The sequence below is a fragment of the Anopheles cruzii genome, chromosome 2 (assembly GCF_943734635.1).
Source record: "Anopheles cruzii chromosome 2, idAnoCruzAS_RS32_06, whole genome shotgun sequence".
NCBI lineage: Eukaryota > Metazoa > Arthropoda > Insecta > Diptera > Culicidae > Anopheles > Anopheles cruzii.
In genome coordinates this window covers 36,389,597-36,415,123 of record NC_069144.1, presented here as the reverse complement: position 1 = coordinate 36,415,123, position 25,527 = coordinate 36,389,597, and the positions used below count along the sequence as shown (strand labels likewise).

Here is a 25,527-nt window from a genome sequence, read left to right as displayed (position 1 = left end):
TCGCGTCGGGTTCTGTGTCAGCTTTCGGTCGAAGTAGGCGTCAATTAGCTGCGAGTGTTCCTGGAGATTCGAGTCAAGAGGCGATTGCGAGCTCAAGTCCGCAGCGAAAGTGTCCAATTTCATAGTAAGCTGGCCGAGCTACTCGAAGGTGATGCCACTTGCAGCAAGCTCCCAAGCTCCCGGGGCTTCCGGTGGCGAATTGGCAACTATTTGACAACTTCAAAGTGACAGCACAGCAAAGTGACTTACCGCTCTCTCTCTCTCTCGCTATCTTGTTGCAGACCTGCTACGAAATGGAACGATACCTGAAGGATGAGCCGAAGCTGCGGAAGTACAAGAAGCTACCGACTGACACACCGTGGGACCTGTTCGCGGCGCCCGGCCCACTGCCCGGCTCGTGGAAGGTGGAGGTGGAACCGTACTGCTTCGATGACCTCAACCTGAACGATCGGACGTCGGACGCGCGGTCCGAGTCGTCCTCTTCCTCGTCCTCCTCCTCCTCCTCCTCGTCGACGTCCTTCGCGTCGGCCCTGTCCGAGGTGGGTCTGGTGCCGTCGTCGGCGGCGGCCACGCCCTGGCCGACGGGCGCCGGCGGGACGCTGCTGAGCTGCGCCGTGATGGTGAAGAAGGAACCGATCGACGACCCGGACGAAGATCCGGAGTCGGACAGCTACCTGGACAGTGAGCCGAGTGAGAAGTACCGCATCAAGGCGCGCATCATCACCACCTCCGGCGGGAGTCCTGCGAACCCCTCCGGCATTCCGGCTCGGGTCAGTCCAGACCAGCAGCCCAGCACTACCACCACCATCACCACCGCCAGCGCCACCGCCAAATCGTCCGCCGAGCGTCATCATCACCACCGTCACCACCTGCACAGTAACCACAACCACCACCACCACCATCATAGCAACAACCACCACACCCACAGCCAGCCCAGCCCGCATCTGCACCCGAGCGGGCTCGAGCTTCGGTTGGTGGCGAGGGCGACGGCCACGACGGCTCCCGAGCTGCTGCCCACGCTGACGCCTCCTTCGTCGCCCGAGTCACACCTCAGTCTGAGCGCCAAGGATACGGCCCTCGCGGTCACGACGTCGCTGGCGTCGATCAAGAAGGAACCGGGCGTAGGGACGGGGACCGAGCTGGCGCTCCTCAGCGATCGGCCCGCGGGCCAGATCCTGCGGGTGTCCGCCGGACCGCACGTGGTCCGGCTGACGACGACGGCGGCGGGAGGGGCGGCACCCAACGCCAACGGGGCGCTCGGCAAGAGCGTGGTAGGGCTGGCCCGCGTGATACAGGTCAGCGGCCACACGGTCATTGCGCAGCGAACCTCACCATCCGCCTCACCGAGCGTTACCAGTAAGTCACCGCACCGCGTCGAAGAGCGGCCGGGAAGAGCGCGAGCTCAGGGAACTAACGTGTCCGCCCGCCACTCCATTGCAGCGCCACCACCGCAGCTCAGCTCCAAGCACCACCATCGGCAGCAGGACCACAGTCCGGACTCGAAGCGGCGGATACACAAGTGTCAATTCCTCGGCTGCAAAAAGGTCTACACGAAAAGCTCTCACCTCAAGGCGCACCAGCGAACGCACACCGGTAAGTGTCATAAGCCTAGGTATATGCTAGTGGCCTTCCTGGAGGTCATATACTGGCAGGGGTCACAAATATCTGGAAGGACTTTCATGTTCCTGAAAGGGAGTCTAGCGACTAGAACCGGTTAGGATCTAAGCCCAACTAATATTGGGACTTTGAATTCATGCGGTTTTACAATGAATGGCATTACCCACTAAATGTCACAAATTTGTTTATGAAATATGTATTTGACAGCTACTGTCATCTAACGCAGTATAGGTTGTTTGGTTAAAGTGTAAACAACACCTTTTTGAAGAATCTGAAAATGTCGAGTTCAAGTTCAAATACCATGCGAATGAAGTCTTATTGGGTTCCACATGAATTGAAAAAAAGAGACATTGGAAAACGGAAAACCATTTGCAAATTTCTGCGTGCACGGCAGAAAAGGAAGGCGTTCTTGTACCGAATCGTCACTGGTGATGAAAAGAGGAGTTATTACAAGAATCCCTGGAAATGCAAAAAGCCCTGGATACCAGCCTAGTGAACTAGGTCCATCGCAACCAAAGCGAAATATTCACTGTGCGAATGTTCTGCTATGCATATGGTGGGATATGAAAGGTGTGGTGTACTATAAGATTTTACAACCAAATGAGGATTGCGGTGATGGGTTGGACAAACCCCTCTTCTTGCTTTCACAGGTTGGCCGAACAACTTTGGAAAGAATACATAGAGTGTTCTTTCCTACACGCTAATTAACATTGGGGGAGCATCGGATCTTACCAGACCGGGGGAACACCGAGCCACCTTTGAGAAATCAGAAGTCCTATATATGTATATATATATGCTGCCTTCAGACCGACTTTCTGTCCGCGGTCCTTCTTCCTTTATTCTTTTATTTTGGCGCACTCATCGGCGGTTATCATTCAGGGTTTTTGGCGGTTAATGTTCTGTGACAGTTTAGCGGTGAATACTCATTCTACACCTAGTTACACTATTTATCAGGTATGGTATAATATCTGACTATATATGCTGTTTAGCAGGCATGCTACACTATCAGCGGGGCCTAACTAACTAATAAAACGACCAGAATGGGATAAAAGACATGATAAGCTAATTTTTCAACATGACAACGCTCGACCATGTCGGAAATGCTCGAAAATGTCGAATGGGAACTGTTACTCCACCCGCCACATTAATCAGATATTAATTCACTTCTTATGAAAGTATTGAAAAGTGGGTCTCTGATTGGATCGCTTCTAAAGATGAGGAGTTGTATTAACGCCAAAAACCGTTAATTACCTGAAAGACAAGAGAAAGTAGTAGCAAATGACGGACAATACTTGCATTAAACTGGTCAAGCGTTTTGTTGTTGTGGTAAGGCAACATCAACATGAATTAATTCAAAGTTCTAATAGAATATCAGGCGTCTATTTTGACTACACCAGAAGTACACTGACCGCCATATAACCTACGGTAACTTACAGAAATCACCCCTATTCAGTGCAACCAACCAGACCAAAGCGAGACTTCACTGTGCACATCAGTACCCATGCCAAACGTGTCTCGGCGAGTGTTTAAATTGTATTAAAAATTTAGATCGTCCTTTTCGGACATGCCCACACGCGCACACTAACCGCTAAAACCCGAAACACCCGGTCGAGGATCTTGGCCACCGCCCGTCCACCTTCTTGTCGCCGCGGCAACCGGGAAAGCAATTAAATTAGATCAACGCATATCGCCGGAGCCCCTTTTACGACGGCTCTCGGGCTCATCAATGATTCATATGCGAAGAAGGACAACAGCCGGCGGTCGGGCCCCGGTTAAGCTCACGCAAAACCGACCGACCGACGGTATTTATTACAACGCCATGATTTAATTATTCAAATCAATCTTATTGCCACTGTTGACAAAGTTTTTCCCTTTAAGACCATCGTCTTAAATGGCTCATCCGATGTTTTCGGTCACCGTGTCGACCGAGCCCGGGATCGTTATTTTGGCGGGGCCCGGCCCCGACGCCCGACCCAACCCGTCCAGTCCGGTCCAGTCCTCTCCGTTCGGGAAAGTTGTTGGTTCAAGTTGAATAAATTAGCACAACTTTTGGGCGGGGGGGGGCCCGGACTTCTGGTCTGGTTTGGCCACACGAATGGACACGAGTCACGGACGGCTGCCGTAGGTTTATGTGACCCGGTTCACTAATTTGGCCGCTCGCAACTTTCGCCACAACGAATACGTCGTCGGAGGACGCCGCTGGACCTCGCTGGACGTTCCGCTTCCGTTTCTGTTTTCGGTTCCGGATTAACTTTTACGCGCCCGCGTGCTGCGTCGTCCTGGTTGTGGAGTCTTTCAATCAAACCCCTCAAACAGTGCTCCGGGTCCGGGAACTGGCAGGGCACACTCGCCGAGAGTCGCAGAGTGGTTGTCGGTAATTTACGGTCGGAGATTAAAGCTTCGTCCAAGGTTCGGTTGCCTCCTGAGTCCTGAAGGTGTCCCGTTCTCGGGTACGGTCGAGTCGGGCGTAGTAAAAGACAAATTGTGGAAAGTTTCCTATCGACCATCTTTGGGTGACTCGGGGATACGTCGGGGTCACTTTCTGGATCGGCACCTCAGCAGTGACAGCATCAAGTGGTTCACTCATTACCTTAAAGGTAGTAGCGGACTCCGGACACGTTCGTTCGTTTTCGTTTGTTGCTTTAATTGACACTCAGCTACGGCGCAGCCAGTCTGTCTCGCTGGCTGGTCGACCAGCTGTCGGACCAACAAGGACTCTCCGAAATCCGATAAGAGATTGACAGGACTGTGCCTCGCCCGTTACGGACTGCCCGTGTGCCGTGTGGACTTCCTTCGCCAGACATAAATATCCATCGTTGAGACACTCGAGGCGAACGGCTGTGCGAAAGAATGGTCGGCGGAGACGACCATTAGAGGGCGCTCCGGCGCTCCCGAGGGCTACTAATGGGTCCCCCGTAGGCCGTTAAATGATAATTTCTGTTTAATCCTCTTCGCTTCGGTTCGCTCGGTTCGGCCGGTGGGGCGGCCAGAAGTGGGACACTCCGACCACGACCCTTCAGTTTACCGCAACCAACACACACACTCACTCACACACACAGGAGTGCGCCGTCCAAAATGGCAGCGCGCGCCCGCCAAGAGGCGGCGCAAAATGGCGGCAAAATATTTATCCTAATAATTTTTGACTCATGCCTTATCTCTAAATCACCCTCATGGAACCACTTTCCCGATGGCCGGAGGCACTTCAAAACACCCCGTGACCCGACGCCGTTCCGGTGCCGCCGCCGCCGCCGCCGTCGTCGTCGACGGCGTTTATGCTCCATCTTCCGGCCGCGAACGGAAGTCAAAACGTCTCGCGCGCCCGCCCATAACTTCTGCCTGGCGGAGTACGCCAGAGTGCTGTAGACCCCCTCCCGCGTGACGGAAGGGCGTCCCTGCCCTGCCCTCTGCCCTCGTAACCCTCGCTCGCTCGCTGGGCTCAAGTTGTTTCAAGTGAAGTGTATCCACTTCGCTCCCGCCCGATAAGCGCTGCTGTGCGCGCCGCACGGAGTGCAAAGGGACAACGATAATTATCCTCATAAAGTTCTCGAAAGCCCTCGTCAAGCCCGGCCCCGGTTCCACAGCGCGCGTGTGTGTATGTGTGTGTGTGGGAGAGGTCGAGTGCCGAGGAAAAAACAACTTTCTCAGACGCGGAAGGACTTTAAAGTGCGCCCGTTGTGCCGAACCGAGCACACTTCAGGCTCGAGCCGCCGGAATCGATATCCTTGGTCGGTGAATTTTCTACCAAATTCCACCGATCGCTCCACTTTCCATGGTTGGTTTTCGGCCCGGCTCAGTGTGCGATCGATTAGCTAGTGGCTCGCGCGAAACAAGCGCGAAAATATACTGCTTCAAGCCGCACCACTAGGGAAGTCGGCCGTTGGTAGTCGAATGAGACTTAATTTAATAAGGAACAAGAAAAACCACCGCCCTACCGCGGCCACTGGGCGGGGGCCCGCTGGCCGGGGGCGAGCTTATTAAAATCATATTTTATGTGGCAACATGTTTTGTGCCACACCGGGCGACCGAAGTGCGCGGCCCCGGCGGTCCACCGAGGGAAGTGTATCATCATTTCGGACGGCACCGTAACGTGCTCAACGTTTTTGTTGGGGTTTCTGCCCCCTTTTTTTGCGAGGCGAGCGCAACATCAAAAATTCTAAACCGAGCCCAACCGGGTGTGTGTACTGTAACTTTGGGCCCCGACGAAAAAAAAGTACGGTAGCTAATCGGGCTCGGGGGTGAAAAGCGGTCCCGGGAAGTTTCTGGTTAAAATTCTCGCTCGGCCGCGGCACTCGCAGAACCGCAGAAAACAATTTAACCTCTCCGTCGCCACCGCGCACATGAAACATAAAATGCCATTTACATCCCCAAGGGAAACATACTTCCCGGGACCGGAGCACCCCGAAAGATGGACCCTGTCCCACCGTGCGGGTGCGGGGTGCTGGAAAGTGCAGCACATTTCTTGATATTGCCCCGCTGATAAGTCGAGTCCGGGCGGCGTGTGGAATGTTGTTTTATGCTTCGCCTTACGGACACGTTGTCTGCCGTGGAACGGTTTTTGGGGAGCACCAAAAAGGGATGCTCCTTTTGGAACAGTCATCTACGTACGTTATTTATGACAGAAATGTTCGGTTTTACTTGATTTATTTGAGAAATTAAGTCAAGTGAGTTCGCTCAACATTTCCGAGTTTCATGTTCTGAAGGGTGCCCTTTCAGCAGTTGTACAAGATGATCGACGAAGGACTTGCAGGATTTTGTAGTTTTAGAACTTAAAAGATCGAAGACCGCTGTAATAATTTGGGTCACGGGACAGAGAACAATTTGGCGAGGATTAGGTGTAACTTACAGGCGTGTGGAGATTAATTGTGTGCAAAACTGCTTGCTTAAAAGTAATTACATAATGTTATATCATGTTGGGGAAAAAGAAATCTATTATTTTCTCGGTAGATGGCTGTAATGATCGATCCAGGCCGCTGAAATTTGGAATGGTGTTTATGATGCCGATACTGTAAAATTGATGCTAAAGATGCACCTCGCACAGGCAGGTCCACCGTAGAAAGTGTTGATAAAATTACAGAAACAATTGAAGTTGATTGTCATTAGTAGTCCTAGCATCGTCCAGGAGCTAAAGGTCCATCACAAAATAGTTGTAAACCATTTGCCCAAAGCTGGATAGTAAATGTTTGGGTGCATAAAAAAACATGATGGATCAAATGTCCATCTTTATTATACTAGGGGTGTGCATTGAGAATCGGAATGCCGGAATCACCCAAAAATGTTTATAAAATTTGAATGCGATTTTCTACATTGTTCAAAGTATGTGCCATTGCTATTTATACATTTCTCCTATCTCTCTGTTAAATCATGGATTCCCAGAGGAAATAATTCTTCGGTTTTTTAAGTAAACTAATTAGTCTTCCTATTTCGACTTCCTCGTAGAAAACGAAGAGCTGCTCAGCCAATACGTGTCCCATCGATGAAAATGAATGATATTCGGAAAGAACCAAGTCTGGTGAATAACGCGGGGAGGGATAGCAGCTCCTATCCAAGTGATTTAATAGTATCATGAAACAGTTTGGTTTTTTGGGGCGCATGGTGCTTGATTCCACGGGCCACCAGGCGCCCCCATTGGAACGCACTAGAATTGCATTTTGGTCGTTTTTCGATCAATGCATGGTTCAAATTGATCATTTGTTGTCAGTAGCGATCGGAATTAACGTTTCCATTAGGTTTTAGGAGCTTGTGAAACACCACACCTTTCTGTCCCATCAGAAAGTCCGTTTTTTGGAGTTTTTTGGTTTCGATTTAAATCTTTTAAAATTTTATTATTATGTTATGCCACGTGGCATTGAGTCTTTTTATGCTACTTATACCACTTATGGAAACTAATAACTAACACCATCTTACAACTAGTTAACTTTAAAATCTTCAGTTAATTAGCTTGATCGAATGTCCATATGCGAAGCCTTGCCTAATGGAATTAAATCAACCCAGTTCTTAAACGGGACTGGTTATGAGAAATGGGTCACTGTGTGAAGTTGATAATGGTCAAAGCGTGAACAAGCATCTCAAACGACGACCAAACCGGAACTAACGGCCGGGAAGGTTCCACTGTGTATATGGTGGGACTTGAAAGGAATAATTTATTATCCACTAAACACTAAATTCAGATCTCTACTGCCAACAATTGCACAGAAACAGAGGAGGTGTTCAATTCCATCAGAACAACACAAGGCCACGTCTGAAGTTACTCAGTTCCTGAGTTTTGAGAAAAAATTGAAAAAATGAGAGTTGGGACCTAGAGAAGCTTTTGAAAATCGGTTACTAGAATTTATCGCCAAGGTACCAAGACTTGACATCATGAAAGAGGCTTTATGAAGTTATTTTCTAAATGGCAACAAATTATGAACGGTGCGATAAAACCGATAAAACGGTGCTGTTTTGACGCAGCTCGAATATGCCAAAATTAATGGGTTTCTTTTTCCCCAACCTAAAGGTCCAGACGTTACGATTTGTCGCTACGATTTGTGTGCGCAGACAAATCGCAGCTTCTGGACAGCGAAATTGCACCGATTTTGGCCGTTGTCGACCATCGGTGCAGATCTAGAAAATCTGAGCAAAAGAGCTTTAATATCTGTACAATTTCCATACATATGTGCATGTTTTACTGGCGGTTTGACTTGTTGATGTTATGAAATTGATGTTAAATCGTTATGAAACCGTATCGTGTGGACGCTCCTCAGATTGCAACGATATGACAACGACACATCGACAGAGACAAATCGCACAGAAAAATCGTAGCGACAAATCGTTACGTCTGGACCAGCCTTAATGTTTTCACTTTTCGAAACATAATTGTTTTCGCTTCACGTCGGTACTCTACTGCCATTATGTATTCTAGTTTTGTTTTGTTAATGAGGTGCCCTTACCGTTTGCTCCTGTTAGTTATGTTGCGGTATTAACAGAGGATCGTTTTGCACTCTAATAATCAATATGTAATATAAAAACGAACGAAAGTTCGATGAAGCAAATAACTCTACCAAAAGGTAGCCTATTCACGATTCGCACGATTTGACAACGATTTGTCGTTTTATTCAGCCTTAGACGGTTTCAGCGCCATTCGTTCGTCATCTTGTGGGACAATCAGCGGTGTTGAAGGTGAAACTTGAACCGAAACCGGGAGCGACAAAGCAAATTATAAATTAACAACTTGGTAATGACGAATGGCGTTGGCTCTGGTAGGCAAGTGCCGGCTGTGCGCCACCATATGCTAGTAGCATAACACGCAACATAATTTCAATCAGTTCCACAAAGGAAGACCTGTGCACGGCACCGGCTTCATCCTGGCCGGGTTGACCGGGTTCGCGCAGCAGGTTGTTCCACCCGTTCCAGCGTTCTAGGTGCCTCCGGTTCGCCGTTTCTCCACCGAACGACGTTACTCGGGCAGCGACGGCGACGGCGTTTGAAGTTGCTGTGCGCAGCATAACGGCACCATGTTGGGTTTCGCCATTCAACGGCACGCGGCCGGTACCGGGACCGTAGCGTAAGGGAGAATGTTTTGAATTTTTCATTAGAACGGGCAGATTTGGCCCGGGCCCCGGTCCCAGGGAATGCTTTCCGTATCATTCCACGCTGTGTGCCATTCCGGCCCATTTCGGTTGCCCATTCCGGGGCCGTGCCATTCCAGACATTGCTCGACTCTTGAGCACAACGACGGTCGACGGGGGGTGGGGACGGCATAACAGGGACCCTGCGCACCCTGCGAGTCACGCAACAGTCATCGCCAGACCACCTAGGGCCTAGGAAGGGCTAGGTTCAGCTTGAAAGACCTTTTAAAGTCTTTCGCCGGAGGACCTCGGAAGCGCCAGCGATTGGTGAAGAAAAAGAAGGTAAAGAAAATGGGTTGCCAAGAGTTATACCGAGAACCGTGGATCATTCGAAAGGCAGAAAGGCTCGTGTGTCGCCCCGGGGGGTCGCAGCGAACGGGGCACGCTAATTGCTGGCCGGCAGCGCCAGGCGCCACTGGCGAAGAGGCCTCCGCTTCTGAAGGATTTCAACTAGCGATTAAGACGACCCGTTTCACAGCCAGCAGCGGAACGAGTTGAATGGTTACTGTGGGTGTACTTCACTTTTTTGCGCCCTTTCCCGTTCTCCAACGAACCAACCGAACCGTGGTCCCGTTGGAGGTCCTTCAAGACCGCCCAACACTGGCGCCGTCTGAGGGTCGAACCGAACCGATTTCCTTCTCACTCTCATCGCTTAATCCTTGCGCCACTTTGGCAGCGGGACAGGGATCCTTCCCGAAGCGGAGTGTCAGGCGGGCCGCTTGTAGCACAATTTTTAACTTCAACGCCACCAGCGACTGACGGACTGAGCTGAGTAGTATGTTAATTAAAAATTAATTAGTAATTATCCTTCAATGATGGCCATGGCCCGTTATCGGTCCGAGAGAGGGGGGGCCGAGCGCAGATTATCGGCGAGCGATTGCCTTTGTGAAGCGAACGTAGCCCCTTGGTTGGCTGGCCACGCTTCCTTGGCTGGCATAATTAATTTCATTCAGCTCAAGCCCAATTTTTGTTTTTTGGCCAGCCTTCTTTTGTATCTCGACTTGGGTTCGGGAAATTCGCGAGAAGAACCTCCTTTGTAATGCGCCGCGCCATCCTTCGGAATGGAGCCACCCATTTGTCATTCGCCCTTTAACCGGTGCCCAAGGAACAGAACCGAAATACCACTGACTGACGAGGTGGATCGCTGAGCGTTCAAGTTATGAACTGTGGGCCACGGAAAAAGTACCCATTCTCCGGTGAAACCCAAAACATTCCGGGCTCAGGCGGCACCTCAAGGAGCCAAATGCTTTACAAAGGGCGGCCGACGGCTTTCGGCTAGGCAGACAGCTGTCCACCGCTGTCTCGGCGGGATTACGCCGGACCGAAGCACCAAGGGTGAAGAGATTAGCTTCTCCTGGCCCCAGCGCGCGTTCCGATGCACCGACTTTTCCGATCTCTGTGTGCAGGGTTTGTATGTTGTGTTCCGCGCACCCAACCTCGATTAATGATGGTGCCAAAAGCAGGCAACTCTCCGAGGAGCTTTACCGAGGACGCTATCACCGGACGCCGGAACGACACGGAAACTTTTGCCCGGCCGCAGCGGGAGGTCCTGGGCCCCCGAGCAGTACGAAAAGCCAGAGCCTGTCAGCTTTTCCGCCATTGGCCGGTGATGGGGATGGGACGGAGGGGGGATTTGCTTCGCCGTGACCGGCTCAGTCGCAGGACATGCTTTGCACTTTCTTTTGCGGAAAAAAACTGGTGGTTCACTGAAGACGGGCCGGCGTCTTACTTTGTCCGCGTCACGCACAATACGGGAGCAACAAACTAGTTCATTTTCTGTTCTTTTGCTGTTAATATTTAGTCGATAGGAACCTTTTGCTTTGATGCTGGGTTGTTCAATCAGTTTGGCGCTTCAATAACAGAGGGCGCTGCTAGCTTAAATTTATTTAGTTATGTTGGTACACTCTTCATATGAACGTATGTCAAGTTTCATTTCAATCTATCCCTTCAATCTTTGCTTACAAGTAATTTGGTATCGACGTGTCACAGTATTTTGGAGTGAAAAAAATCAAGTATCGTGCAGTGATTGAGTTTTTATTTTTTGCAGCTTTAAAAGCAGAGGAAATTTATGAACGAATGTTGAAAGTACTAGGTTGTTCATTATATTCGGAGCCTCGATAACAGAGGGCTACGATACGATAACTGCTACGAGTCTAATTTTTTTTTGTCATATTGGTACACTATTCAAATGAACGTATGGAAAGTTTCATTTCAATCGGTCACTTACTTTTTTTTTTACAAGCCATTTAGTATCGACAGTTTTTTGTCACATCACAGTATTCTTTACAGCTGCTATGACGTCATCATTTGATGAAAACCGCTTTCCGCGCAGGATTTTCTTTAGGTTTGAAAACAGATGGAAGTCGCTAGGGGCCAAATCTGGTGAATAGAGTGGATACTTCAACAATTCGAACTTTAATTCATGGATTTTTGCCATTTGTTGCACTGAGTGCATTCTTCCATTTTTATCGAATGCGGCACCAATTTTGCTAAGTGCATTCTGGAACCCAAAACTTCAGTCAAAATATTGGTTATACTGCTCAATAAGTTGGCTAGGTCTTGTATTTAATTTCTATCAGTGATTGGACGATTTTCGAAAACGATATCCTGTATTGTTTTACGATTTCAGGTGTTGTGTCTGTTTTTTGACGTTTTTGACATGGATCGTCTTAAAGGATACTACGACCATGTTTAAGCTCAGAATCCCCTCTTGTAACCACCTAATTGAAGGCAAAGAATCCTTATACACTTTAAATATTGATTTATAAATTTCCTTTGCCTTTAAACCTTCCAAAAATAAAAATTAAATCACTGCACATACTTGATTTTTTCCATTGTAAAAAATACTGTGACATGTCGATGCTAAATGGCTTGTAAAAAAAAAAGTAAGTGACCGATTGAAATGAAATTTCGCATACATTCGTTTGAAGAGTGTACCAATATAAAAAATCAGGCCCGTAGCACCGCTTGATATTGAGGCTCCGAATATAATGAACAACCTAGTATTAGAGGATACGTACAAGAATTACCATCATTTGAATTGATATTGAAAAACATTGCAGTTTGGCTTTTTGTATAGTTTTGAAACACCAATCAACTTCCAACGATAAAAAGGAGAGCTTTCAAGGTACAAAGAAGAACCGAACTATCACAAAAAGCGAAACAGAAGAAAAGTAAACAGCCAACAAGAGAACGTGCACAAAAACACCATAAAATAAACAACTAAAGGTCATCATCCGGTTCTAATAAGCTCGGAATATATTCACTGATACTGAAGAAAACGTACCTGACATCTTAACATGCTTTAAGTCAGCCATTTGGCTACTGTTGAAGTATTAGTTGAAGTATTTCAGAGTTATTTTTGTTTTATATACAAAAAAGGACTTTGAAAAAACCTTTACAAATTAGGTTCGTAGTTTGCTAATATGCGTAAAACACAATATCGTTCAGATGGCCGCCTCGAGATCTATGGCAACAGTCGGTTCTGATAACATAATTGTCAATGACTTTCGACGGTTACCGCGACTGTAACTTGGCGAATGGTATTTGTCAAATGCTCCAAAGTTGCAGGCTTGTCAGCATAAACACGATCTTTAGCGTAACCCCACAGGAACAATTCTAACGGTGGCCGGTCGCATGATCTTCAATCGCCAAATAATTCTTGTCGCGGAAGAAAATGTTGCTGGAAAAACTAGCGTTTTTGAATTCCCACTTTCGTAGTGAGTTTGAAAAAGTGTTAACACGTTGTTCTGTTTCATAAAGTGGCAGACATTCAGTTAAAAGTTTGACACTTGGATTGACAAATCTATTCGAAAACTGTAAAGTACCAATCCAGTAATTTCAAACCTACAGAATAGATAACCCTTTTCAAAACCGAAAAAGATTGTCGGATAAAAACAAACCTTACATAAGTACGAAAGTGCCGAACAATAACCCAATTCTGGTTCAACGCAACAACAATCATGCTAACAATTAAAACCGAAATATTAAACGACGATCATATTTGACGATCAACGAGATAACTAGGTCCCAAATCCCATGAATTAATCTGTGATACCTTTCGCATCTCTTAAAGCTTGTGCAAGTGACACTTCGCCGACAACTGGAGCCAAGATTAATGACTGTCAAATGCCTCCTTTTTGTGCTGATGTTTGTCTTTTCAACAATGCAACAAGATTAGGCAAAACATTCTCCAACTTTCCACCACAAGTCGCAGAATGTTTATGTTCCTGGTGTCCTTTTCGGTTCTTCCTCGATTCCTCAAACAACAATTCATAACTCCGTGGGTGGCGTGTTGCGACTTCTTCGCAGACTGGCGGTATCGATTTTTGCCACTCGGGATCCGGGCAAACGGCTGCTTCACGGCGTGTGCTTCGCGTTGACACCGAACCACTTTTTAGTTCGTGTCATGGTTCGCGAAAGTTCCCGCACCGCAACAGGGACGGGGAACGGGGATAAAAGTTCCAAATCAGCCGACCAGCCATCGGATCGTTCCCTCCTATGGCGTAATATTTATATTCTGCCCAGGATGCGGCGTGTCCACGGAGCCGACTTGCGGTCCTCTCGACCTCTCGACGAATGTCAAGGTGCAGGGTGCTACTGGATTGGCATCATTTTGCCCGGAATTTTCCAATACTACCCGGGCCCGGTCGTTAGCAACCGGGAAGCCATAATCAGGAGCGAGCCAGCAAAACCGGGAAGCCGGACGGATTCCGACGGAATCGGTCCGCCCGACAGCGACGTGGTAGTTCAACTGATATGAGCAACCTAATCGTTAGCACCCAAGCCCCGGTTATTAGAAGCTGGAGTCGGTTGGCTGGCGCTTCGGGTCCACCGTGCAATCTCCAGCCAGCGGTCGGGACCAGCACGATAAGAATGATTGTAATTTATAACCAAATGTGCAGCATTCGCTTACGTTCAGACCACGGATCCCCGGAACAGTAAACCACGCCCGGGACCGACGTCCGACGACAAGTTTTTCTTGTTCGTCCCGTCGGCCGGCCGGACCGGACCGACGGTAATGAAACTGGACACGAACTCTGGTGGTTCATTTGCCGGGAGATTAATAGTGAGAAATCGCTGTGTGTGAGTGTTTGGCCTGTTTAATGAAAGTTTTACTTTCTCACCTCTCCGCACAGCACAGCGCGCCCCTGAGACGCCCCCATCGGGCGCAAGTTAATGGAGTTCCGCAAAGTCGGCGGCAACACCACGGGTATATCATCGTCAGTGAGTTGCGCTGGGTTGGGTTCCTCTCTCTCTATCCCTGGGCGTTGCTCATATTTTTCTGTCCCGGCCCGGAGGACCTTCAGGCCGTCTCTTTGCGTCCCCATCTCCGACAGCGCGTGGCAGTCTATAAAATTTATCACATTTTTAATGGATAATCATATTTCACCGCGTCCGGAACCGGGCTCCGCGATGGGCGCTCATCGTCACGATGCACGTGCACCGACACACACACACGCGCGCTGGAGAAATGCTAAACGAGGTCATAAATAAATTGCACAAAACCAAACGACGCCGATGATGGCGGTGAAAAGAGTGTAACGGCGAGAGAGTAGTGTTGTAAAGTGCAAGATCCGCGCTCCTTTTATTTTTCCTCCCAACTGGCCGTTCCCGGCTAATGGAGTCGTCTGGTTTGGGACGTCCTGCGATTGTGTTTCTATTGAATGATCAGCGTCTGGCCGGTGCGCGACTGTGTGACGGGCCCACACCTAGCTAGCTGCGCTCTGAGGCTGGCCACTTCAACCTGCGATCGACGCAGGGCCGCCTGTGGGTCGGCCGAAACCGCCGTTCCCCGGCTGGCCGCATCCTGGAGAGCCTTGGTTTTCGTCTGTTCCTCCTCCAGCTCCCGGGTCAGCCGCCGGTTGGTTGCCTCCAGCTCGGCCGTAGTCGCCTTCAGGTGGCTGACCATCTGCAGCGCTTTGCGCAGCATATCGGTCAGCTTGGTGACGTCACCACCGGCCGCCATCGGGGCCGGCAGGTCAGCAGGTTCCTGCCTGGTGGTGGCAGCAAGCCGCTCCATCTGTAGCTCCTGTCGGGCGCGGACCAGCCGCTCCATGTAGGGGGCCTTCAGCTCCCGACAGCAGAGCTTCCCTCGGCGGACCTGGTCAACCCGGTGGCAGGGGCCCGTCGTGGCGTCCCCAGCCACGGCAATCGCCGGTTTCTTCGCCAGCGTGGCCTGGATCTTCTCCGCAAACTCACACTGCCAGTCGTTGTGGGCCAGCGTTACGGAGGTGAGTCGCGGCCAGTTGAGCGCGTTCTCGTGAAGTTCCCAGTTCACCAGGCCGTTACCCTCCAGGTGGAGCTTCTGGGTGGACGCCACGCCAGACCCGTTGGCCGCCGGCAGTGTGGTGAGGAAGTTACCCGATAAGTCCACCCGCTGCAAGGCTGGATGGTCGGCCGAAGGACCCCCAATCGGGGTCGTTACCGTGAACAGCCTGTTGGCGGCCAAGTTCAGCTCCGCAAGGGAACGCATCGACCGGAACAGTCCCAAGTCGACGGTCTCCAGGTGGTTGCGGGAGAGATCGAGGTGGGTCAGTTTGGCGAACCGTGCCAAGCCGGACAGGTCGCGCAACTCGTTACCGGACAGCTCTAGTCGTTCGAGGACGAAGATGAAGTTGGTGGAATCGGTGCTGACGGCCGATACACGGTTCCGGTTCGCTCGCAGCACTCGCACCGATTTGGTCACGAACACGGACTCCAACCGGTTGTCACTGGCGTCGAGTACTTCGAGGGCTCTCAGACTGGCCAGCGGTTCCCAGGATGCGATCCCGCTCAGACCATTGCCCGATACATTCAGCAACCGCAGGGGCGCACCAGGAGCAATCGCTGACCCGTCAAAGTGTGTCAGAGAGTTGTTCTGCAGATGTAGCTCCTGGAGTGCGGCCAGCTTGTGGAAAATGGCCGCCGGAAGCGCTTCCAGGCGGTTGCTGGATAGATCCAGCACCGTCAGCTTCGTTGGGCGCTCGAAGGAACCGGTCGGTAGCGTCTTCAGCGACACATTGGCCACCATCAGCTGGTCGAGGCTGGGGAACTGCTCGAATAGACCGGCCGGGAAGGACACGATGGTCGACTGTTGGAAAACTAGCTTCCTCTCGTTCGCCGGCCGGCCGGAACTGGCGACCGAGTCCCCTTGCCGCAGGTCGACGTCCTTCAGGATGCATCCGGCTGCCGGCGATGATGCCGCCGGAGAGCATTCGAGCCGCACCGCCTTGCCAGCGTTGGGTGTTTGCTGGCCTCGCAGGGTGGCTACAATGCTGGACCGATGGGCAGGACGTTTGAACTGGGATCTTGAGCACCAGCGAAGGGGCCGGGAACAAAACTCACCCAAACAGCAGCAATCCGCGCAGCAGTAGCATCTTCGCGCAGGGATGCTCTCCGATTGAACTGACCAACCGACACTGACCGACGCCCGGTTTGTTGGGCTGGGCCCACTTCGCGCTGATAACGGTCGATGAAGGTTATCTGTGGGGAGCAATCGCGCAGTCCGAGTGCCCGGAAATCCCGGTTTTGGCGTGATTCGGACGCGACCTTACCTATACTTGACGGGTACTAAACTTACACAATATTTTCCAATGGACGTCAAGTACTGCGGTGCACGGTGTCGTGTCGTGCTGTGTGTCGCTTGCAGGTCATTTGATTTAGAGTAAAACCTGAAGCATGACAGACTGAACTGACCTTGGCCGATCCTGGCTAATACATGGGTTGAAAAGTCCCGAGCCTAACACTTCAAAGGCGCTAGTCTTATTGCATTCACTACTTTTTAAGTTAGTAATGACCTTGAAACGAAAGTCGCTAAGACTTCATAATACTCATAATGTTACGGAGCGGATCTAACGCGCGAAGGAGCGTGGTCCGAAATGATCTCGCGTTCACTTACCAGTTCTGATCTTTTTGTCAACGCGTTAAAACCGTTTGTTAATCGGTTCTTTTGGCCTGGGACGGACAGGGATCTACCTACTACTAATGCCTGACAGTGTAGGCCTCGAAAGAACATCGGTTTCCGACTATTAGATTTCCGACGGAGTGGTGCAAACGAATCTCAGTAGCGGGATCAAACGGTCCAAAAGTAAAAGACTTAAGACCAGTGTAGCATGTCTGCTAAACAGCGTAATCATGTATTGTAGTGTAATTAAATGCAGAACAAATAGCAACCGCCAAACCCCTAAACTATTCAAATTATCAAACCTCTGAAACTGTTATACAACATCAAACGTCAAAATCCAAACTGTCAGAAAATAGCAAACCGCCAAAATGATGAGTTACATAATTATCACTGTAGTCGTAAGCTATATTTCTGCCGCCAAAAACCATGAGTACTAAAACACTAATGAGTGACCAAAAATTGATATAAATGAAGAGCAAATCGCTACCAGAAATTCAGTCTGAAGGCGGAGATGAAACTTACAACTTCTTGTTGAGTTTAGATATCTCCTCCTTTCCTCCGGAATACGGAAGTGCTCAGTCCCCCCTCCAGTGGTAAGGCGAGCACTTTCCCAACGATAAGTACCGTCTAGAGGCAAAACACTCTAAGTGTTTTCCTCATGGCTGTCCGGTCAGCTTCAGTGTCCAGCCGAGACGTGCACCCAGAATCTTCCAGCGATTTGCAACGACGTGTGTAATCGATGCACACACCTAGGACACGGACCCCGGTACCGCGCCAACCGTCAGCTGGAACGCTCGACGCTCGTCCACATCCGAACCATCCCACGACGTGCCGACGCCAACATCGACCAAGTTGGACACAACCTCGGCCCGTTAAAATAGGCGTCAGCCGGCATACATTATACCAGAGCGTTTCGTAGCCTAATGATATCTGCTTTTATTCCACAATTTCTTTGCCTTATATAGTACTTTTTTTATAATCAAACTATCCTTGTCTCTTTCTTTCGATGCATCGCTTATCGGTGCTGGTAGAGGCAGTTTATCTATTTGTTTAGAATTCGTAAAATCCCCTCAGTCGATCGTGTTCTCCTGCTTAAAATTCGTAGAACTGTCTTATTTTTATTTTGTGACGCAATTCGTTGGCAATCGTTTGGAATTCGTCGCGTTCTTAACACATAAGTTTGTGAGTTAGTGTGCTCAGAGTGATATAGACTCTGCTCCACCAGAAACAACAATAAAACATTGGTTTGCTGACTTTAAATGCAAAAAGTGGAAATTCCGGTGCAAAGTGGACGTCCAAATGAGGCAGTAACACCAGAATACATATAATAATCCACAAAATCGGTTTGACTGATCGAAAAGAGAAGTTGCTTAACTCAAGCATTGCCGACATTGAAAGACTTCCAAAGAAAGTATTGGCTATTGCATGAGCATTTGACTATGAGAAAGCTCTGTTCCAAGTGAGTGTTGCGTTTGCTGATTCTGAACAGTGTTTGTCCATGTTTTAACCGTAACAAACCAAAAGATTCGCATTAATAGGTAACAATGGATGAAACGTGGATCCATTACTTCACTCCGGAATCTGAGAGCAACTGGTGAACCTCGCCCAAAGCGTCCGAAAGCACAACAATCGGCGCATAAGGCAATGAAAATAATGTTATCAAGACAATGGCAAAACTACATAAACTGCACTTCGAATTGCTCCCGCATCCACCGTATTCGCCGTAGCTTTGGCTCCCAGCGATCATTGGGTGCTCCCAAAGACCCCAAAAAGATGCTCACCGGTAATAAACTTCACTCTTGTGAAGATGTTATCACCGAAACTGAGGAATATTTAGAGGCAAAAGATTGTGGGGCTCTTAATGGAGATTCTCTTTCTTATCCGGCCACAACCGCCGGGCGGTCTTGGGCTGCTCCAAAGACAATGTTGAGCTCTGTTGCTTTCTGTAACGTTGTGGAGATGATTACGGAGATAGAGATTAGAGGTTTGATGGAGATTACGGTTTATTCATCAACGTAATCTCCATCAAATCTCCAATCTCTAGCTACGTAACAAACTTTGAACAAAACGACGCGTTTTCTTTCTTAAGCTCGGGACTTTCCAGACCATGTGTTACTTATTGTTGCTTCAACGCACTAGTCTATTGACGAGATTCTCGAAAGCTGAAGACTCCTGAATGGAGAAGTTACATTGCATCAGTTGCAGTGTGCATTTCCACAGCTCTTCGGATGGCTCTCGTCCAGACATGGAACCATTAGCTGATCGATGGTTGATTAAAAGCCATCCAATGTTGCCTAAGCCAGAAGTCCGGGTTTCATAGCACCTAACACACACAAGGCCACTAATTTTATGTTAATAGTTTGAGTAGCTTCATAGAAGGTTAGGGAAGAACCTTAGACCCTAACTTTTCGAGTGCTTAGAAGCTGCAAGTTCCGACCGGTGGGATGTGTAAAATTTAATTTTACCAGTGCCTGAGGGGAAAAAAGCCGACACTCTCATTAAAGAGTCAGCACCAGTCCGCTTCGCTGGCAGCTGGCCCCTTTTAATGCGCGCTGCGCCCCGTGCTTGATCGGTTCGCGAACCGAAGGGAACCGCGCAGGAGCGTAGTAATTCCTCGTCAGCGCGTTCTCCCAGCGGCAGCTGTGGAGTTTAGTCGAAAAGTTTACGAGACGAGCTGCGAGCTGCATTCCGAGCAAGTAGCTTCCGGCTACCCGAAGGATCCCCACGCAGACGACGGGCAAAGGTCGTCGTGTGCTGAATTTTCTTAAAAACCTCTCCCCGCCCCCGAACGTGTTGTGTGCGGGAGACACCGAACTCCGGATCGGTAGCGCATAATTACATTACCCCGCTCGGTCGTCGGTGTTCGTGTCCTTTTTTTTGCGCCCCGGCCCAAGGATACACTCCGGGTTCCGTTCCGGGCGAACTTCCGGAACTTTTTACTTCACGAAAGCGTGTTTTTCTTTCCGCCGACTGGGGCACCCTCTGGAAGCGAAAGAAAAAGTCACACATTATTCACACACACACAGATCGGAGGCGGGTGGCGCAAAGTGGCCACATATGTTCCTCTTGTGCGCAAGGATATGCGTATAGTGGTTGGGATTCACCCAGCCACCACTGGATCTCTTCTAGAAACATTAACCACGCGACGGGGCCGTCCGGAGTGGGGATGGTGGGCGCTTGGTCCCTTGGACCCACACCCTCCCTCCGTCCCCGGTGCCCCTCCAGGAAGAGCAGAGTTCAGCGCCACGCGACCCGTTATCCAGATAAATTCTAATGTCTATAATTTAGTTAAAGGGTAACTTTCTAAATGTAAATATATGTATCCTGCGCACTGCCTGCCGGCGGGGGCCCCCCCGTTCCTTGCGTGTTCCCCTGTGGCGTCCCCGGCGGGGATCGCCGTTGCTTTGCATCCGCCGCCCTCCGGTCAATCTCGGGCGGGTGGCCCATTTGGAGAGCAAGGTGATAAAATGCTTTTATCGCACCCGCATCCGGACACACGGGGAATCGGTCGCAAGGACCCGAACCCGGAGCAGGTTGCCCTGCCGTAGACCACGCGGTGGCAAGGGCGGCGACATTAGGAGATGGGTTTACTTTTATCGTTGCCTAGATTTCGGTCGGTCGGGTCAGCCTCCGATTGGCACGCATCGTACACGCGCCCTGCCGGCAAAAGTTTCACTTAGCCCAACACCTCTCTCTCTCTCTCTCACACTCTCTCCCTGGCTCTCTCTCTCTGAGAAGCCGAAAGGATGATGCTTTATACCGGTGTAGCTGCAAATGAAAACACGTAATTAGTTAGGATAATGGGATTACGGGCGGAGCGGTCGAAAGGGTGCAGCGCGCAATGGGAAGAAAAACGAGATTTAAGGAGGGCAATTAACATGCGTGTTGGAGTGCGTGTCAGGGTGTGCGTTCGGGGCCGGCCGCATAACCTTTGTCCGAACGCAGGGCCATTAGCAGCGTACGCTAATCGTGGCCACGAAGGCAACGCAGGAATCGTTACCGTGGCCGCTGCCGAGCTAATCCTTGGGCCCTTTGGTTTCCGCTTTTATGCTCAAGTTCAAGCTAATTTCCGCCTCCAATGTATGTCCTGGATGTGGGTTTTGAAAGGTTCCAGTTCTTTACCTAAGCATAAGCGAGTTCCACTTTTTTCTCTCTTTTGCTTTGGCAGCGCCAATTGGGACAATTTATTGCTTGTTTTAGCCTCCCGCGTTAAGCGGCACCGGAGGAGGCGCTAAGGTGCTTAGCCCCTCGCTCACGTTCTGTCCGTTATGGCTGCATGGGATCGGGGCGCGAAAGTCCTTACCGTGGCCGTGGGAAGCCAGAAAGCCCCATAACCATTCATTGAGTGCGGGTAAAATTGAATGAAATGTAATTTACGAGCACCACACGGCAACAGTTGCGAACAGTGTCGGGATCCGTTTTTTTTTTGGCCGCTGCTCTCAGATAAAATGAGCACCTCTACTGCGCGCTGACTGGCCAGGAAGGAAGTGGCCAGACAGGACTCGTCGGCAGCAGGTAGCCGACCCCAGGCAGCCGATGGCGGCCGTCCATAAATGTCTTCATCTTGCAATTAAAATGAATTATGCACCATTAGTGATATCCTCCGTGCCACACACACACACACATACAGCGGCGCACTTCCGGAGGCGCTTCGGGATCGAAATTATTGTTCCGCAGCGTCCTGCCAGCTGGCTGTCTGGGACCGGTGTGAAGTCATTTGTTGAGTTGCGGATGCAAAATGCGACTGATCTCTCTCGCTTCTCCCTGTCGGGCTTCACTCACTTCACGGAAGGACCGTCGAGAAATGCTGCCGCCCTCTGCCGTTGCACCGGGAGAGATAAATTACGGCAAATTTTCCGAGCTAATGCGCCCATTTCCGTGCAAACACGGCGCCCTGCCCGGCGCCGTTTCCGGCCCGATGCATAATGAAAGCGCACGCAGGAAATGGAGGCCCCCCTAGCAGCGCTCGGTACGGTCTATTACCAGCGCGCGCCGGGTTCGGAAGATGAACCACACCTGGGCAGGAAGAATCTTTCTCTCTCTCTCTCTCGCTCTGTGTGAAGATTTTCTTTAATAAACGACCCATTCCCGGGGCGAAAATGAGACGGGAAATCAACTACACACCGATGCCAGAGGTCGGCCGTCTCTAGCGCTTTATGTTTTACATTATTAAAACGAGATACTTTCGGTGCCCTTATTTGAGGTAATTTACACCTTCCGGACCCCCACGCACGGAGTGTATTATCGGAGTTGCTTTCGACTTTTACGCGTTGTGCCGCGCTCCGCGGAAGGTTCACGATTTACGGCCGAGCAGGAAGATGAAAAACTAATCCGTTGAGAGTTGCGAGAGAGAAAAACCCAACCCATTCGAATCATGTTAAGGTTCTTTCCGAGACTCTTTCGATGTTTGTTGCTTCTTTCTAATCGAATCAAAGTGTTGATTTTAGCATTTTGTATACCTGAGCATCTCTTCAAAACTTCTATCCAAATTTTAGACACAGTTTTTTTGGTTTGGCATTAAATGTTTATGACCTGCTGGACACTCGCTCCTTTATTGTAGAACCTTTTGCTACAGTCGGAGTGCCTGGCGAGTCACTAACGATTTGATGATCATTTTGCAATTGTTTATTGTCATTCATACGAGGGGTGATCAAAAAGTTTGGGCTACTACAAGGGCTACTTATATCCGATTTTCGATTTTTTTGTGGCGTTAGGTAGCTACACATGTCAGTAATTTATTGTGAAAAGTTTGGAAATTTTGACAATTGGTCAATTTTTGACAGCTGCTTTGCTTGGACAAGATTTGGATCATCAGCGATTTTTGTCTCTTCCAAAAAATTGATGGCAAATACGAAAAATTGTGTGTGAAATACGAAATAAGGAGCTCGGACGCATTTGAAATGTTGACTGTGGCTTATGGTGACACAAAAGCAGCACTCAGCACCAAAAGGTTCAAAATGTTTTCAGAGGTCCGAGAAGATGTGAACGTCGAAAAGCCAAGTCTGGTCGAATGTGAACAGTTTTGCTTACAGTTTTCTTCGATTGCAGGGGCGTGGTGCATCATGAGTTGTTGCCAAAAGATAGAACGGTCAATAAAGAATATTTCCTGCAAGTTATGCGCAGTTCGCCCGAAGCAATCCGTCACAAATGCCCGGTTTTGTGGGAAACCCAAAATTGGCTGTAACACCCCTGGTAACAGATCGTAGTTTTTGCGCGATTTTTTTGCCAAAACATCACACTAATGATGCCAAAGCTACGGTATTCTCAAGATCTGGCCCCCTGTGACTTTTTTCTCTTCCGGAAACTGAAGGAGGCCATGAAAGGACGAAGCTGCGCTACGATTTAGGAGATAAAGACGGCATCGCCGATGAACCAAAACACGTTAAAGCAAAACAGCTGTCAAAAATTGACTGACTATTCAAAATAGCCGAAGGCCGAATGGCCTCGTACGGTGGTGGTTTTTGGTTCGAAAAATTCCGCCCGAAAATTTCCATTGTAATGTTGAAAGTTTGATGAGACACCACTATGTCCATATCGCGGAGATACTAACCAAATTACGTACTTTCTGTGTGCAGGAAAAGTGGCAAAAAACAATCGTCTTTGAATTCCGAACCGTTCGAACCGTCTGTCTGTCTACAAACGACTATTTAGTTATGCTGGCCGCAGATTCTTCCGATCTTCTCTCATCGGGATCATCAACTTTATGGTAAAAAAATCTAACAATTTAAACAAGCGTTGTCCGTGTCACAACCACAAATACGGTTGATGCCGATGGCCTTATACGGATTTTCCACGGACTGCCGATCCTCAGGAAGCGCCAGTGATTCAGATTCTAATATTACAATCTTTCCAAAATCGTTACTAAGCCCTCGTATCGGAATATCACGAACTGTTGGCAGATCCTTGCTCCGGCTTTACTCACTGCTTTATGCGCACTTTTCAAGTCTCCGTTTCACTCGTGTACTCGTGTACTCGTGTTTGTGAATGCACCTTCACTAAGCTGCAATTTTAGCGAAGCAAATGGCTCATTATATTCCTTCCGGGCCGGCATTGCCCGCAAGCGACCGGAAAAAGGATCTTACAGCTCTAAGTAACCCAGCAGGCCCCGCATCCTTCAGCAGCCCGCGTCGCGTCTGCCATCGCGGAAATGGCGGAACGTGCCCGGAATACTAAACGTGCCCTGCCTAAACGCACCATTAGCCGCCACTCGACGAGCTGGATTTGGCTCCTCTTCGCCGTAATAATGATATTGCATGCGTCGGAGCAATTTATGTACTTCGTTCCGGTTCCGGTGGCCATTTTTTTTTTTTTTTGGTTTTTGTTACTTTCTGCACCACACTAATCGATTGCGTTTGATTTTCGTTTCGTTCACTTCGCAGGAGAAAAGCCGTACAAGTGCTCGTGGGAGGGCTGCGAGTGGCGGTTTGCGCGGAGCGACGAACTGACACGCCATTACCGGAAGCACACCGGCGCGAAACCGTTCAAATGCCGGCACTGCGATCGATGCTTCTCGCGTTCCGATCATCTGGCGCTGCACATGAAACGGCACGCCTAAAGCAACGGCGGCAGCTGCGGCAGACTGTTCAAGATACCGACGGAGAGACGGGGAGAGAGAGCTTTACCGGAAGAGATCAGCGCAGCGGAGGAGATCAACGATGGCGACCGAGAGATAGAGAGAGAGAGAGAGAGCTTTTCTATGTTGGCTGAACGTGATACCAAGCAGTGCGTGAATATTGATTGGTTGAAAGCATAACGACGGCGGCGGCGACAACAACTACTAAACGAGCATTAACCGGCGAAAGTGGACCGGCCAGCGAAAGCAAGCGAAGTCGTCGGCATAATGATCGGCGCCACCGTCTCGGCACCATTAATGTATTTCCCATCGCACACACATCGTAAACATAATCATCCCGTCGTCGCGATCATCGAGTTCGAGCGAAACCGAAAACGGACAAACCACTAAATTAAACGGCACACAGGGAAATCGACAAAAAAACAACATTAAAAGAGAAGTAAACCACTCACACGCATACAGACCAGCTGCAGTTTCGGGTGCATGGAGGAAGAAACACATCAGCATCAGGTGGCGCACGGTGGTCTCAGCTCAGCCCAAAGTCCAAAGCATCAGGTTACCACCGGGAGTGGTGTGGTGGAAGCTGGTGGAAAACTCGCACCGAAAGCCGACCTTCCTTTCGGCTCGCCACTCCACTAGTGGTTAAGTGTTTCCGTACGAGTTAGCGTTCGTTTGGTTCGTTTCGTTTATTTAATGCTAAGCGTAAGGTTTTGTCATAGTTTCCATCTTTTCGTATTTCGTTTAACGTTCAACAGTGCTGTTATCTGTTGTGCTTTGTTTTTCGTTCTCGTTTTTGTTCCATTTTATATATGTTGAGTTGAGAGGCTGCAGCCAGTTTTTAGTACCAA

General features: G+C 49.5%; 2 protein-coding genes across 2 annotated transcripts; one reads left to right on the top strand and one right to left on the bottom strand.

Moving 5' to 3' along the window:
• Nucleotides 1-284: 284 nt before the first annotated feature.
• LOC128269436 (Krueppel-like factor luna) lies at nucleotides 285-25,218 on the top strand. The gene is made up of 3 exons (XM_053006895.1): nucleotides 285-1,356; nucleotides 1,441-1,593; nucleotides 24,486-25,218. Exons 1-3 carry the CDS (start codon nucleotides 294-296, stop codon nucleotides 24,659-24,661), a joined length of 1,392 nt encoding a protein of 463 aa, XP_052862855.1. The 5' UTR covers nucleotides 285-293; the 3' UTR covers nucleotides 24,662-25,218.
• Nucleotides 14,787-16,630, bottom strand: LOC128269435 (carboxypeptidase N subunit 2-like). The gene is made up of 2 exons (XM_053006894.1): nucleotides 16,548-16,630; nucleotides 14,787-16,477 (listed from the first exon to the last, which is right to left on the bottom strand). Exons 1-2 carry the CDS (start codon nucleotides 16,577-16,579, stop codon nucleotides 14,881-14,883), a joined length of 1,629 nt encoding a protein of 542 aa, XP_052862854.1. The 5' UTR covers nucleotides 16,580-16,630; the 3' UTR covers nucleotides 14,787-14,880.
• Nucleotides 25,219-25,527: the final 309 nt, after the last annotated feature.